Source organism: Podarcis liolepis (assembly GCF_965112155.1).
Source record: "Podarcis liolepis genome assembly, chromosome: 9".
Classification (NCBI taxonomy): Eukaryota; Metazoa; Chordata; class Lepidosauria; order Squamata; family Lacertidae; genus Podarcis; species Podarcis liolepis.
This window is the reverse complement of record NC_139564.1, coordinates 56986863-56999854: the sequence shown is the minus strand read 5'-3', so window position 1 is coordinate 56999854 and position 12992 is coordinate 56986863. Positions and strand designations below refer to the sequence as shown.

Here is a 12992-nt window from a genome sequence, read left to right as displayed (position 1 = left end):
ACAGTAAAATTTTTGTGTCGTTATTTCCTATATCTTCTGAAGAGAGGTTTGTTTCAAACCTAATTAAGTGATCTGTCCTATACCAATGATTGAGACAGAATTATGGTAATATTCCTACCCATATTTCAAAGATAAGCTGCTGACACAAAACCTCCAGGTTTGCAGAGGAAGGCCCCAAAATGTTAGATTAACCTGGTGAGTTGTAATGGTAACTCTTGTGGTTTACTTTTTTTTAATTGACTGAAAAATCTATCAATTTAATTATTACTATCTTAATGCTATATATTACACCATTAGTCACTTGTGATCATGTGATTTGTTTTATTTATGATTTTTAGAATGCCTGTAGCAGTTGGAGTAAAATACTCAAAACTGAAGAAACTTGAGCCTTCACTGCAGTTTTCCCCCAAAACGGTATACCAGTAGAAAACATGTAGTAATACTTGCAATGCAATTAAGCGTCACCAGCACCTTGAATGATTGCACCAGGCAGCAGGATTGAAACAGGCAATATCAGAAAACACTTTTTAAAAATGCCAAAAACCCATTATATCGTGTATTAAGTCATTTAAGGCTAAAACTTCATTCTTGTTAAGTACCTCTGCCCAATCTGTGTTCTAACGGAATCCTCATGCCAAATAGGATCCAGGAAACAATCTGACAGACCCAGTGATCCAATCCTCCTGGACTTGGACTGGATTGGGGTCTGCTCCAGAATCTGCACATTGCCAGATTCCCAGATATCTTATGGGTCTTTTACAAGGTGGCCCAAGGTCTGTGGTCCTGCCTGCTCTCTTGTAAACATTAATCCCAGTCAGCTTGTATGCAGTGTCCCTGCTGCAACAAGCCCATATGGAGGCACCGGGACGTGATCAGGCGACTAGGAGTCATATGTCTGCATTTGACAAAAGTGAAGTAAACGTGACATCTTACTTAATTCGCTGCAGGATGCTAAACAGGTCACTGTGTATGCTAAACTGTATGATTTTAAATGCCATATCAGCTAAGCAGCCTTGGCACTGTTAATAAAATAAGCATGTGCAAATGTTAGGAAGCTTGTACAGCCCTGATAAGTTTTAGAAACACTGAATCCCTGCACTAAATGCTTGCTTGAGCAATTTGCAATTAAGCCACATTTACTTCGTAATGAGTAGGACAGGAAAGGTGTTCCTAATAATCGTGGGGATCTTTTCCAACCTATGGTAAAGTCACTTCAAGTGGAAACGCAGCCAGTGTAAGTGATTTATGAAGCCCAAATTAGATGCAGCTTCTTTAGTACATGCTTATATTTAGAAATGCAGACACTTTCATGATGGATTTTGGATAGTTCAGACAAATTTGAGCATAAAGTTTCTGTAAAATTACACTCCCCCTGATTTGACACCAAAATTATGTTAAAACGTGCATTTTCAATATATGCTTTTTAAAAACAAAAAACAAGAACCCGAGCCTGGAAAAAGTACTTAAATATACTTTCATTACCCACACTACTACATGTATTTTAATATCACTCCAGTGCATTCTTAACAATATTCAACAATATGATGGTCAATAAATTAGCACAGGTAGAAAGAGATGAACTTATGAACGTAATTTTTCCTTTCACAAGGAAAAAGTTCACAAAAGAAGAACTTAAATAGTTGACTTACACAGCTGAGCTACATTTGAGCCTTAACAAACTACATAATTATTCTAAATATCTCTGTTTAGCAAACCTAATAAAACTTTTAAAAATAGCTCCATTTTCCTGGCAATGACTTAGGTTTTCCTTATTTTTACCTTGTCGATAAAGCACACAGAGATCCCACTGCTACGACATATTTCGCTGGGCCCCATCCGACATACTCAAAGGCTACAGGGAGAGGACTTTTCTCATCAATTAAATAGTACGGCATCATCAGAGTTAAAGCAGCTGAAACACCAAAGTAGGCCAAGAAGCAGACAAGCAAGGAAGTTACAATCCCAATAGGTATGGCTTTCTGGGGATTCTTGACTTCTTCCCCTATGGAGAAAAACAACATTTTATTCTTAGTGTGAATAAGAGTACGGAAGATGGTAAACAGTGAGATTGTGTGTCCAGTTGGGCAAAGTGCATCCATGAGATTTATTTTTTATACAAAAGACTTTACTTTTTATCTAGCAGGAATACTGAAAAATACAGAGATTCCAGATGGGATCATGTTATTGGTCTAAATTGAATTCTGTGTGATTTGTGAAGATAAAAACAAGTATTATTGGCCTGGGGGAAGATTTTAAAATACACCAATTTATATAACACAGCAGCACAGTACTACATATGCTGATTCAGAAATAACTGCTATTGTGCTGAGAGAGAGAGAAATGGGTGGTGTCGTCAAACAGGTAGTGGAAATGGGATAGTAGGCAGGTAAGCAAAGCACGTGGGACGTGGGTGGCACTGTGGGTTAAACCACAGAGCCTAGGACTTGCCGATCAGAAGGTCGGCGGTTCGAATCCCCGCGACGGGGTGAGCTCCTGTTCCTCGGTCCCAGCTCCTGCCAACCTAGCAGTTCAAAAGCACGTCAAAGTGGAAGTAGATAAATAGATACCGCTCCAGCAGGAAGGTAAACAGCGTTTCTGTGCACTGCTCTGGTTCGCCAGAAGCGGCTTAGTCATGTTGGCCACATGACCCAGAAGCTGTACGCCGGCTCCCTCGGCCAATAAAGCGAGATGAGCGCCGCAACCCCAGAGTCGGTCACGACTGGACCTAATGGTCAGGGGTCCCTTTACCTTTAAGCAAAGCACAGAGGCACTACTACAGGGTCACCAATAACACCTTCAAACCAGGTAAGATAAAAGTGCTTTGTCTGATAGGTCTGGCCTGTGATTGCAATGAAAGTTCAAAAAATTGCTACAGGCCAAAAACAAACCAACCAACCTGGATGATGTATGTAATGTTTGGAGTGAAAAAAAGCTACCATAGAAACACTGTATGCTACCTCTGGCTGATAAAGCAGGTTTTAGAGGTTCTCAGTGCACTGAGCCTACGCATGATATTTCCAATTATTAGGGGTGACTGAGCATGAAGTCACAAAGTAGAACTTAATATATATGCCTTGGAGAGACAGATAACATGGTTCTTAAAACCAATTTAACGCCTTTTTAGTACATGCAACAAATTAAAAAGGAGGACAAGATGTCTCTCTTTTGGCCTATGTAATTTATGTCAATTACACATTATCATGCTGAATGGATTTTAAAGTGCGGCAAGAAACAGATCTTGCCATTCTGTTTGTGATCCAGAATGAATGGGGCAGAGTTGGTAAGATTTTGAGGCCAAGAGAGAAATGAACAAAGATTGCATCAGAGTGTTTGGTGGCTTCTGCTCTGCAAATCCTATGCATGCTTACCTGGAGTAATAACAGAGGTTGCCAACGTAGTGCCTGTGGGCACACATGCACCCACAGAGACCCTCCACAACGGTTACAGGGTTACATCCACCTTCCCCCTGCTGAAAATCAGGCTTGAAAGAAGCATTCTGTTGTAGCCAGTGGAATAGGCTGCAGTGTGACTGCACATCTCTGTGTGTACAGTTTGCAAAAGTGCCCACAGGTCCAAATAGCTTAGCGACCTGCCTACAGACTCAAGCAAAGGTCTCTTTCAGCCCTGCTACTGGAAATCCTTTTAACTGGAAACGCCATCAAGTGAAGAACCAATAGGGTTGCCATAGTCCAGAATTCCCCAGACATATCTGGAATGCTGCATTCGGAAGCAGTGGAAGCAATTTCTGGGTGGAAATTGTCAAAATGTCCTGGAAAATCTGGACGTATGGCAACACATGTCACTTTTTGAAATATGGCAACCCTGAGAACCAAGATCCTTTTGAATGCAAAGCATGCACTCTAGCATTGCGTCTGCAGGTCTTTCTCTAAAATGTATAGGATCATGCTATAGGAACACAGTGGTTTTACACTACAGCTCCAGCACATGTAAATCACAACTTCAACTGCATGACCCTTTTTTTAAAAGGCAGCTTACCAGTTGTTGCGATGCAATCAAATCCTATAAAAGCATAAAAGCAGGTTGCCGCACCAGCCAGTGTTCCTGTAAAGCCATATGGCATGAAGCCACCAACTCCAAATGCACTTGTCACATTTTCAGAAGATGACAGGTTTCTAAAAAAACAAAACAAATAATAATAATAATTATGTCGTATCCTGTGTAGGCATGGGACTTACAAACCCCACATCATAACTTGAGTGGTTGGGTGCACAACAGTGGCTCTCAACATTCACACACATAAATCAAAGGTTAATTGTGCACAGGTGCTTTTTATTCTTTGCTTTTTTACCCTTTGTCCTGAAGTGTCAGAACCGCCCCCCAAACACATTTAAAGTCTCGATGCCATGGCTGTTCCCATACGTAGCACAGAAAGATATGAGCTGAGCATGGAAACAGTGCAGGGTTCAAAGCCCAATGCACACTGAAATTGCAGGTTTGGACTTAAGCACTGAAAATGTCAGGATGTTTAAACTCACTTTTATCTACTTATTGCTATCAGAGGGATTTTGCAGCTCTGTGACAGGTTTCCCCACGTACGGATGTGGTATTTAGCAGTATTCACTGCATGAAAAATGAACTGCCTATGAGGACCATAATGAACTAGCTTGGATGATGATGTTGGTCTAATAAGATGAGAAATGCACAAACCCTTTGCCTGTATAAGCAGCTGTTTTGCTTTTCCGTTTTCCCTTTTGAGGTGATTAAATCAGGAAGCCTGTAATTTACAGCTTTCCCTTTTCACCGAAAGCTGGAAATTATGGGTTTCCAGCTTTGGATCAAGCCAGGATATTACAACCAAAACGTGTCATTGAAAATGTCTCACCTCTGGCCAAAAATAAAATAAAATGCTTTCCTCATTCTCAGTTGACGATTCAACTGTTGGTTGGGCATCAAATCTAAAATGCTACATTTATTTTTATTAAAACATTATTAAATCCCATCACATAGTTTATAGATCATTATGCTCCAAAGTCTCCATTCTAAGCAACCAAAGCAGTAAAGCAAACAAAAGAACCCTGTATTACTCTATGTATACTGTGTAGTTTATAAGAAATTCTTCTGTTTTCCTCCAGTTATGAAGATCGCCTTTCACAAAACCAGAAGTCATCACGAAGAGGAGGACCAAGATGTTAACAGCAGTGAAGATTTTATTCACCCATGCAGATTCTTTGACTCCAAATGATAATAGGCCTATAAAACAATATTTTTTAAATTAAGTAACATAATTAAGGTCTACATGTTAGCATTTCTAATATTATGCTTATTACAATTTGACAATGTTTTGTTTACATGAGCTATCTCATAAGGCTGGTTCACAGACTCACCAAGCTGGAAATTCTGTACACACAGAAAGCATTCAAGTCCATATTTTTCTCTGGGGATGTAAACATGACTTCAGAATAGGAGATAAGCTCCACCTAGAAATCCCTTTCACAGGTCAGAAGCAAATGGCCTTATATCCACCAGCACAAGCACAACACAACTCTACATGATGATGATTATTTTTTAATTCCACATGGCCTTTGAGCTAGGGAGATTGTTGGAATTGTACATATGCATATACCTGTGAAGGGCATTGCATTGTACATGCAACAGGCAACATGGGCATAAGCTTCTTACTCATTATGCATATGAGATTGCTAGACTAGTGAATGTGTGGACCAGCCCTGGCTTGAGAAGAAGAGGCAATAGTCGAGAGCTCAAACTTACATCTCTAACATTAAGTCTATTTTTCTGACCAAAAGCAATACAATTAATATTATTTTTTAGAAGACATTTGAAGGCAGCCCTGTTTGGGAGGTTTTTAACACTTGATGTTTTTATTATGCTTTTAGATATGCTGTAAATTGCTCAGAGTGGCTGGGGAAACCCAGCCGGATGGGTGGGGTATAAATAAAACAACAACAACTATTATTATTATATTATTATTACAAATATAAATGATATGAAGAACAAAGTTATCTAACTACTCTTGCTAACTTTTACTGGAGCAGATTAATCCAGTAATAAATATGTTTAAAATAAACATTTCTCCAAAAATGGGCTGCACTGGATTAGAATTTTCATTTTAATTTCCTAAAGTTTATACCCTTGTATGATACATATATCCAGTATACACACAAACATTTCCACAAGTAGTTAAAGAAATTATAATCTAGAATTGCAATGATATGCATGTGTGATCTCCACTTGAAATTAGGATATCCTAAACTGAGGTATGAAGATATTGTTCAAAAGGAAACAAAAGTGACAGAATAAAAACTAGAACCAAATTTTTGGGCCCACAGGTTGATAGGATTCCTAAACTTGCAGATATGTCATGCTTGAGGCTAAACATACCCTGCCCTCTGGGCAGAATTTTCCCCTTAGCAAAATTACGACAAGAAAAATGAATATTAAGTATATATATATATATTTACCTGCTAGGAGCAATATAAGGCAGACAGCAAAAAAATCTGGGTACTCTGCTAGACCTGAATAATTCATTCTGAAGTAGGTCCTGAAAAAGTAACCAATTTGTTTCCCAAGGAGTTCATCAAAGGTACCACTCCACGCTCTTGCTACACTTGATGTACCTTAATGAAATGGAACAAATTGACATCAAAATGCAATTATTAGAATTGTAAAAGACAAAACCTACATATATTTACTAGGCATTATTATATATTTAAGGTTGTGGAATCTTTTGCTGTTATTGAGACATATTGGGCTATTGAGGCCCATATCTGTGCTCTTCTCTATTCTGGATGTGGTTTCGTGTTATGTTGCAGCCTTGCGCCCCTTCCTAATGTTGGGAATAAATTTCTATTTTGGAAACAATAAATCCCCATTCGGGAAACTGCAGAGGACTCACATCGGATAATACAGTTTTTTGGAAGAGACCAGATACAGGCCAGAAGGTTATTTTCAGCTGCTACCATGAGAAATCCCTCATTTCTAAGTTGGTTTTGATGAAGCAATGAAATGAGATAGTAAGTTGTACCCAGTGCTAATTCTACTCAAAGTTGACACACTGAAATTAATGAACTTAAGTCAGCTATTTCCAGTAAGTTCAGTGGATCACCCCATTTTCTGGAAATCTTGTCAAAAACTCTAAGTTCTTCTTAGAATACACACTTCACAAGGAAATGTGCATTTTCAGTCTATTTAGTGCTTCTTCCTTTTTTTTTTTTTTTTGCTACAGCGCAAGTTCATTTTTCTACATGCTATGACTGTATTTCAAGGGTGCCCTGTTGTTGCAATGCATTGTATTGTTATTTCTAGCAACAACATTGTACCAACTGACAGCACAGTTAATTTATTTAACATTTACAGCAACCAACTGGGTGGAACTGTGAAGCGTTTTCCATGCAGAGCATCCCAAGGGATACAGCCATGTGGAGGAAGCAATGCCTAACCAATCATGTCCCCCAGTCCCAGCTGTTGCTTTCTGGCAGTGACTGAGAAATGGGTCTCTGCGTTTGCCTAGCCCTGGCTGAAAATTCCCAGCAGTTATTCACATTAACACAGAGTGAGAAATTGCCTCTTCCATACATGCACATTCCCAGGATCACACTGATTGCTCTGTGCGGTGAGAATTTCAGGAATAAGCATGGGGGCCTCATGTTCGATGACAGTCTGAGAAACTCTTGCTGCTCTGTCTTCAAAAGGAAGATGAATGCTGCACCACACACCCAAGATTATTTACACAGCGGTTGAAAACAAGAGAAACCAAGTATTTGTTCTAAGAATTATATTAGCAAAAATTATTTATTTGCAAAAAAATTTAAATAATTATCTCTACCACTATTTAGAAAATATGCTGGATGGTTGCAGTGACATCAAAGGCTTTGTCCTCTTTGTCAAGAGAGGCATGTCATCAAAAGCAATTTGGGGATTGTCTGATGTTGCTCTCAGAGAGCATAATTTTATCTCTGGAATCTACACGTGGCTTGTGCACAAGTGTGGCATAGTAGAAAAAGTGTTGGAGTGGGACATGGGAGGCCAGAGGTCAATTCTCCACCATCAATTTTGTTTACAGGTTGACAATGGGCAAGTCACATCAGCCCAACCAACTTTATAGGGTAAATGCTGAAGGTGAGAATGTACACTGCCCTGAGCTCATTAATGCCTGAAAAATCAAATCATCACGTAATGTAGTGGTATATTTAATTTAGTCACATACACCAAGAGAATAACTAATATGATTATTGGTCATTTCCTTTGGTTTCCATAACCACTACAGGGATCCACACCCTATTCTTGTGCTTGAAAAACCATTTTCCTAGCCCATATGCCATTCACCTCTCATCATTTCAATGCATTGCAATTCTATCCCCTTCTCATATTGCTGGCTGCTGGATATTGTCCCATTCACACTGCTGCCATAGCCACCAAAAGGTCAGGAACATTGAGAGCATGTCCCCCCCCCAAAAAAAGTGTTCTCCCTCTCTCTCTGTGCACATTTATGCATGAAAGCAAAAGATTACTCCAGTTATGAACAGCAGCCAGGAGACAAAAGCCAAGTAGGCTGTGGTTGGCATTTTCTTAAGAGCCTCCGAGATCTTCCAAACTCACCTATGACATAAGACAAAATGAGATTCCAGCCTGTGATAAAAGCCCAGAGTTCGCCAACAGTGACGTAAGTATACAGATAGGCAGAGCCAGTCTTTGGAACACGAGCACCAAATTCTGCGTAACAAAGCCCTGCCATCACGGAAGCCAAGGCTGCTATGAGGAAAGAAACTACAATGCTAGGTCCGGAATTTGCTTTTGCAACTTCTCCAGCGAGGACGTAAACGCCAGCACCGAGGGTGCTTCCTACTCCCAGGGCAATAAGGTCCATGGTGGATAAACAGCGGCATAATTTGCTATCTTCAAGGCTGTCCACAGTGACGATTTTTCTCCGCAAGAGGCACCGGGCGAACGAGAAGGCTGGTCCACAGGTTATCATTCTGGATGAAGGAGCCTGAAAAATGAGAGAGATTACTGCATTTTGCAGTCCTCCAAATTTGCCATAGAGTGGCATCTGACTAACTCAAAAGTAGATCCAATGAGATCAATGATGGTAGAAGTCCCATTTCCAATAGGTCTAGTCAATGTATGACTTGTTCAGATGCCACCCACCGTTTATATGTCATGAAAATTACAGTTTCATCCACCAGATAAAAAGCTGCATAGCACAGCAATGCTCACCGACATGACATTGCAGCAGAGAGTCACTGACTACAGACCTATTCATTTTGCACAAATTGCTGCTAAAATACGCTCCTGTCCCAAGGTGTAGAATAAACTTTTTTTCATTTTAGGCACCAGGTACAGACTTAAAAAAACCCAAACCAATTCAAACTTTTAAATTGTGAAATCATGAATCCTCTGAATTTTATATCAGTAATACTGTCTAGGTCACTATGCTATTTAACTTTCTGTTGATTTTTTATATAAAAGCAACAACATTCAAATTTTAATCCATTATCTGTTTACTCTTTTTATTCTGTTATCATTATTGTATTTTAACATTCTATGTTACAGGTAGGTAGCCGTGTTGGTCTGCCAAAGTCGAAAAAAAAACAAACAAACAGTTAGTCTCTAAGGTGCTACTGGAAGGATTTTTTTTTTTTTTTAATATTCTATGGTTTGAAAGCCATCCAAATAATATTTAAGTGCTATCAGTAAATTTATATATATTAGCAAACCACATCTGTTGCAAAGCATTATGAACTGAAATTAAAAACCATTGAACTGGTTTGATGATAGACGAACATCATTCTATTGCATATGTCTGTGGTATACTCTAAAAATGTTGTTGAACACATTCTTGTACTACTACTAAATGCCAACAACTTAAAATCCAAGTTGTTACCTCTTTTCCAAAGTATACCATATTGCACAAAAATTAGGATGTCAGTAGTTACTCATTCATTTAAACAGATAATTATTCCTGCTTTCTGTGGACAGGTTTTATTGCACCATTTACTTTGCTGTTCCAAAGGCACCCAATCTAAATTACACAAAGCTCGCAACACCCACTAGCCTCTGCCACATGAGAGCTCCCTCTGCTCTTGCAATAAATTTAATCTCACTAGTCTATGCATTCCCACCCCTGCTAATGTATCTTGATAGGAGTTTCTACTCTAACTTTCACAATCTAAACTAAAAAAAACAAACCAGCTCTACCCTCGAACGTCCTTCAATTTATGTTCCATGATCAAGGTGTCTCTCCTGCCAGGTAAGTATAAACTACGGGACATATAAGCTACGGGACAAGGATAACTGTGACTTTAAAGATGTACTTTACAAAGTATGTGAAGACGCAACAAAGCGAACTGGACTCCTTGGCTGGCTTTGAATAAGCATTCACAAACTTTTTATTGATAATAATCAGCTAAATAGTTTGAGGATCTATACAACTGTGTAACATGCAGAAAACAGCATTCTTAGAGAAATCAAAGACTGGAACTGAGGGAAGTCGGGGGTGGGGGGGTTGTGGGGGGGAGGGAGGGGGGAAATAAGGATGATATGTTTCTGGATAATATGTTTTGTTTTAATTTTGAATTTAAAAAGTTTTTTTAAAAAAACAATTTATGTTCCATAATCCACAGAGCTCTTGCAACCATAGAATCATAGACTTGTTGGAAGGGCCGCTGAGGATCATCAAGTCCAACTCCTGCATTGCAGGAATATGCAGCTATCTCAAATGGCAGTGGTTTTCAACCAGTGTGCTGTGGCACCCTGGGGCACCTTGAATGATGGTCAGGGGTGCTGTGGGCAACACTGGCCTCTGTCCCTTTTTCTTCCCCCTGCCCCATGCCCTCTTGCATCTCTGCCTCCCAAAGGATTGCAAAGCTGTTGCAGCAGCCCTAGCTACAGGCTCCCCAGGCGAATGGTGACTCTGGGCTGGCCAGGGGAGTGCTGGTTGCCAGGAGCTAAGGTGGCCTTGGAGTAAGCAAGCAAGCAAGCGGGCGAGGGAGCCCAGCCAGCCACTCCACCAGCCCTTGCTGTTGGGAATGGGCAGACAAGTCCCATGCCATGTGGGGCAGTGCGAGGAGGCACCTCTCTTTGGGGCAGGAGGGCCGCTCAGAGACCAGTGGCGGCAGCAGCGGCTGCCCAGAGGACTCCCAAGGAGAAGGGAGAGGAGGCTGAGGGAACACTCCGCAATGGAGGGTGTTTGAATAAGGGTGAGGGGCTGCCAGCTCTGCAGGAAATGGGTGACAGAACTGGGCTCCAAAGCCCCACAGGGGCGCCGCAAAAAGAATGTAGTTGGTCAAGGGAGCTGTGGACTCAAAAAGGTTGAAAACCTTGTGGGGATTGAACCTGCAAACTTGGGGTTATCAACACCATGCTCTAGCTAATTCAGCTATCTAGAGTAGGATATTCCTAGCTCATAGCAGAGTTGCCCTCTCTTATAGGGCTGCAGCTGCAATTCTCTCTTGTCCTATGAAAGTACGACAACAGTCACAATAAATATGCAGTTATTTCTGATGCCTGGTACTCGGACATCTGTTCTGAACACAGCAGGTGTGGAAGGGTATCACATTTTGCAGCTTTTGAAAGGCAATACTTTTGCAGGTAAATACAATTGCTATTGCAAGCTTCTGCTGATAATACGATTGCCATTTCTGATATACCGACTCGTAAAAAACATGCCACCAGGGCTTGTCCTCTAACTTTAAAAAAAGAAAAAGAAGGAAAGATAGCAACAGCACACATGTTGCAGCTTGTAAAAAAGTTTTTAGAAACTTAAGCCTGGAGATCCCAGCCTTTGGGGCTCTGGAGAGGAAATCTAAGAAACTGTCATTGGTACCCCAAAATACCCATTTCACAGAAGAAAAACTGATGATTGTCAGAATCCTGCCAGACAAAACACACACTGAAAACAAACGGGACACAGGCAAAAAAGCTGGCCACCCCCCAAAAAATAAAAGCCCAACCCTCCTCAATTTTTAAAATGCAAAATTGAGAGAAGTAGCAGGCCTTGGCAGGTACAAGGGGAGTGGGGTGTGTGCCAGAGGTTGTCTTGGTGTCCTCAGGTGCCACACGGGGAATCCTAAAACAAAGCATTCTCCTCCCTGCACCTTCCAGCCTTATCACTCTAAAACAGCTGCCCATTAAGCTACAGCAGAAGGAGAAAAGACAGCCCCAGATGCTCAATTATGCTAAAATATTTTCAAGATTATTTGTCAGTTTTCATTTATGCTGCACATAAGTATCTTTGCAAAATTCCAGGTGTGGAATCCTTAAGGTGTTTACTGAGGAAAGCAGAGCACCATCAGAGTTTCAGACATTTCCCCCTGAGGAATAAAATCCTCCTCCCCACAGCCGTTTCTATCTTTCTTTTATGCATTCAATATAGTTTGTACGCTTAACTGCTAATTCCTACCAACAAACCATTTCAGTGATTGTTTTCCAAGCTGCAAAGCTTCTACTTCGATACAGGTTTACTTTCAGCCCAAGCTTTACTCACCCAACAATAATGCTCAGATTATATGGATTTCTGTATCTGTAAGTGTAGGCAGCAAACGGTTCAGACTGATTTTACTTAAACATCTGCCTTAAAAGTAGAAACAGGGAGGTGGTGTGGAGCTGCTTGCTCATAGGGGGTGGAGGAAAAGCAGCCACAGGTGATTGGATGACACTGAGCGTGCCCACCTATTTGCCAAACAAGAGGGGGGGGGAGCTTTGCTATTCGTATAAGTCCTTCCCATTATACACGAAAGGCGAAGTCACTTTGGCTTCTTTCCCTGTGGAAACTGGGCATATGTTATATACATACCCACAAAGCCAGTTTGGTGAATTGGCATATCTAACAAGGAAGTTTTGATTAGTTTAATCGGTTCATTTGAGCTATGCATTCCAAGCTCAAAGATACATGGGAAAATGTTGTTTATCCTTGTCTTTGGGCCAGGTGTAATGTATCCACTGGAAACAAAAGCTGTTCTGACAGACAGCGCTCACATCCCGATGCACAACGCAGTTCCTACTCCAGGAAGCAT

General features: G+C 40.6%; 1 protein-coding gene across 8 annotated transcripts in view; it reads right to left on the bottom strand.

The window, feature by feature from the left end:
* The window catches only part of SLC7A2 (solute carrier family 7 member 2), a 48707-nt gene that overhangs the window by 12755 nt on the left and 22960 nt on the right, over window positions 1-12992 (bottom strand). For 6 of the 8 annotated variants that reach the window (XM_083459954.1, XM_083459952.1, XM_083459948.1 and 3 more), the window contains exons 2-6: window positions 8578-8968; window positions 6441-6596; window positions 5046-5211; window positions 3997-4133; window positions 1780-2002 (exon numbers count right to left, since the gene is read on the bottom strand). In XM_083459954.1, the coding sequence (XP_083316080.1) occupies window positions 1780-2002; window positions 3997-4133; window positions 5046-5211; window positions 6441-6596; window positions 8578-8953 (1058 nt within the window). In that variant the 5' untranslated portion in view covers window positions 8954-8968. Of the gene's footprint in view, window positions 1-1779; window positions 2003-3996; window positions 4134-5045; window positions 5212-6440; window positions 6597-8577; window positions 8969-12463; window positions 12608-12992 lie in introns of those variants that run through there. The other 2 variants (XM_083459949.1, XM_083459955.1) reach the window with 1 other exon arrangement.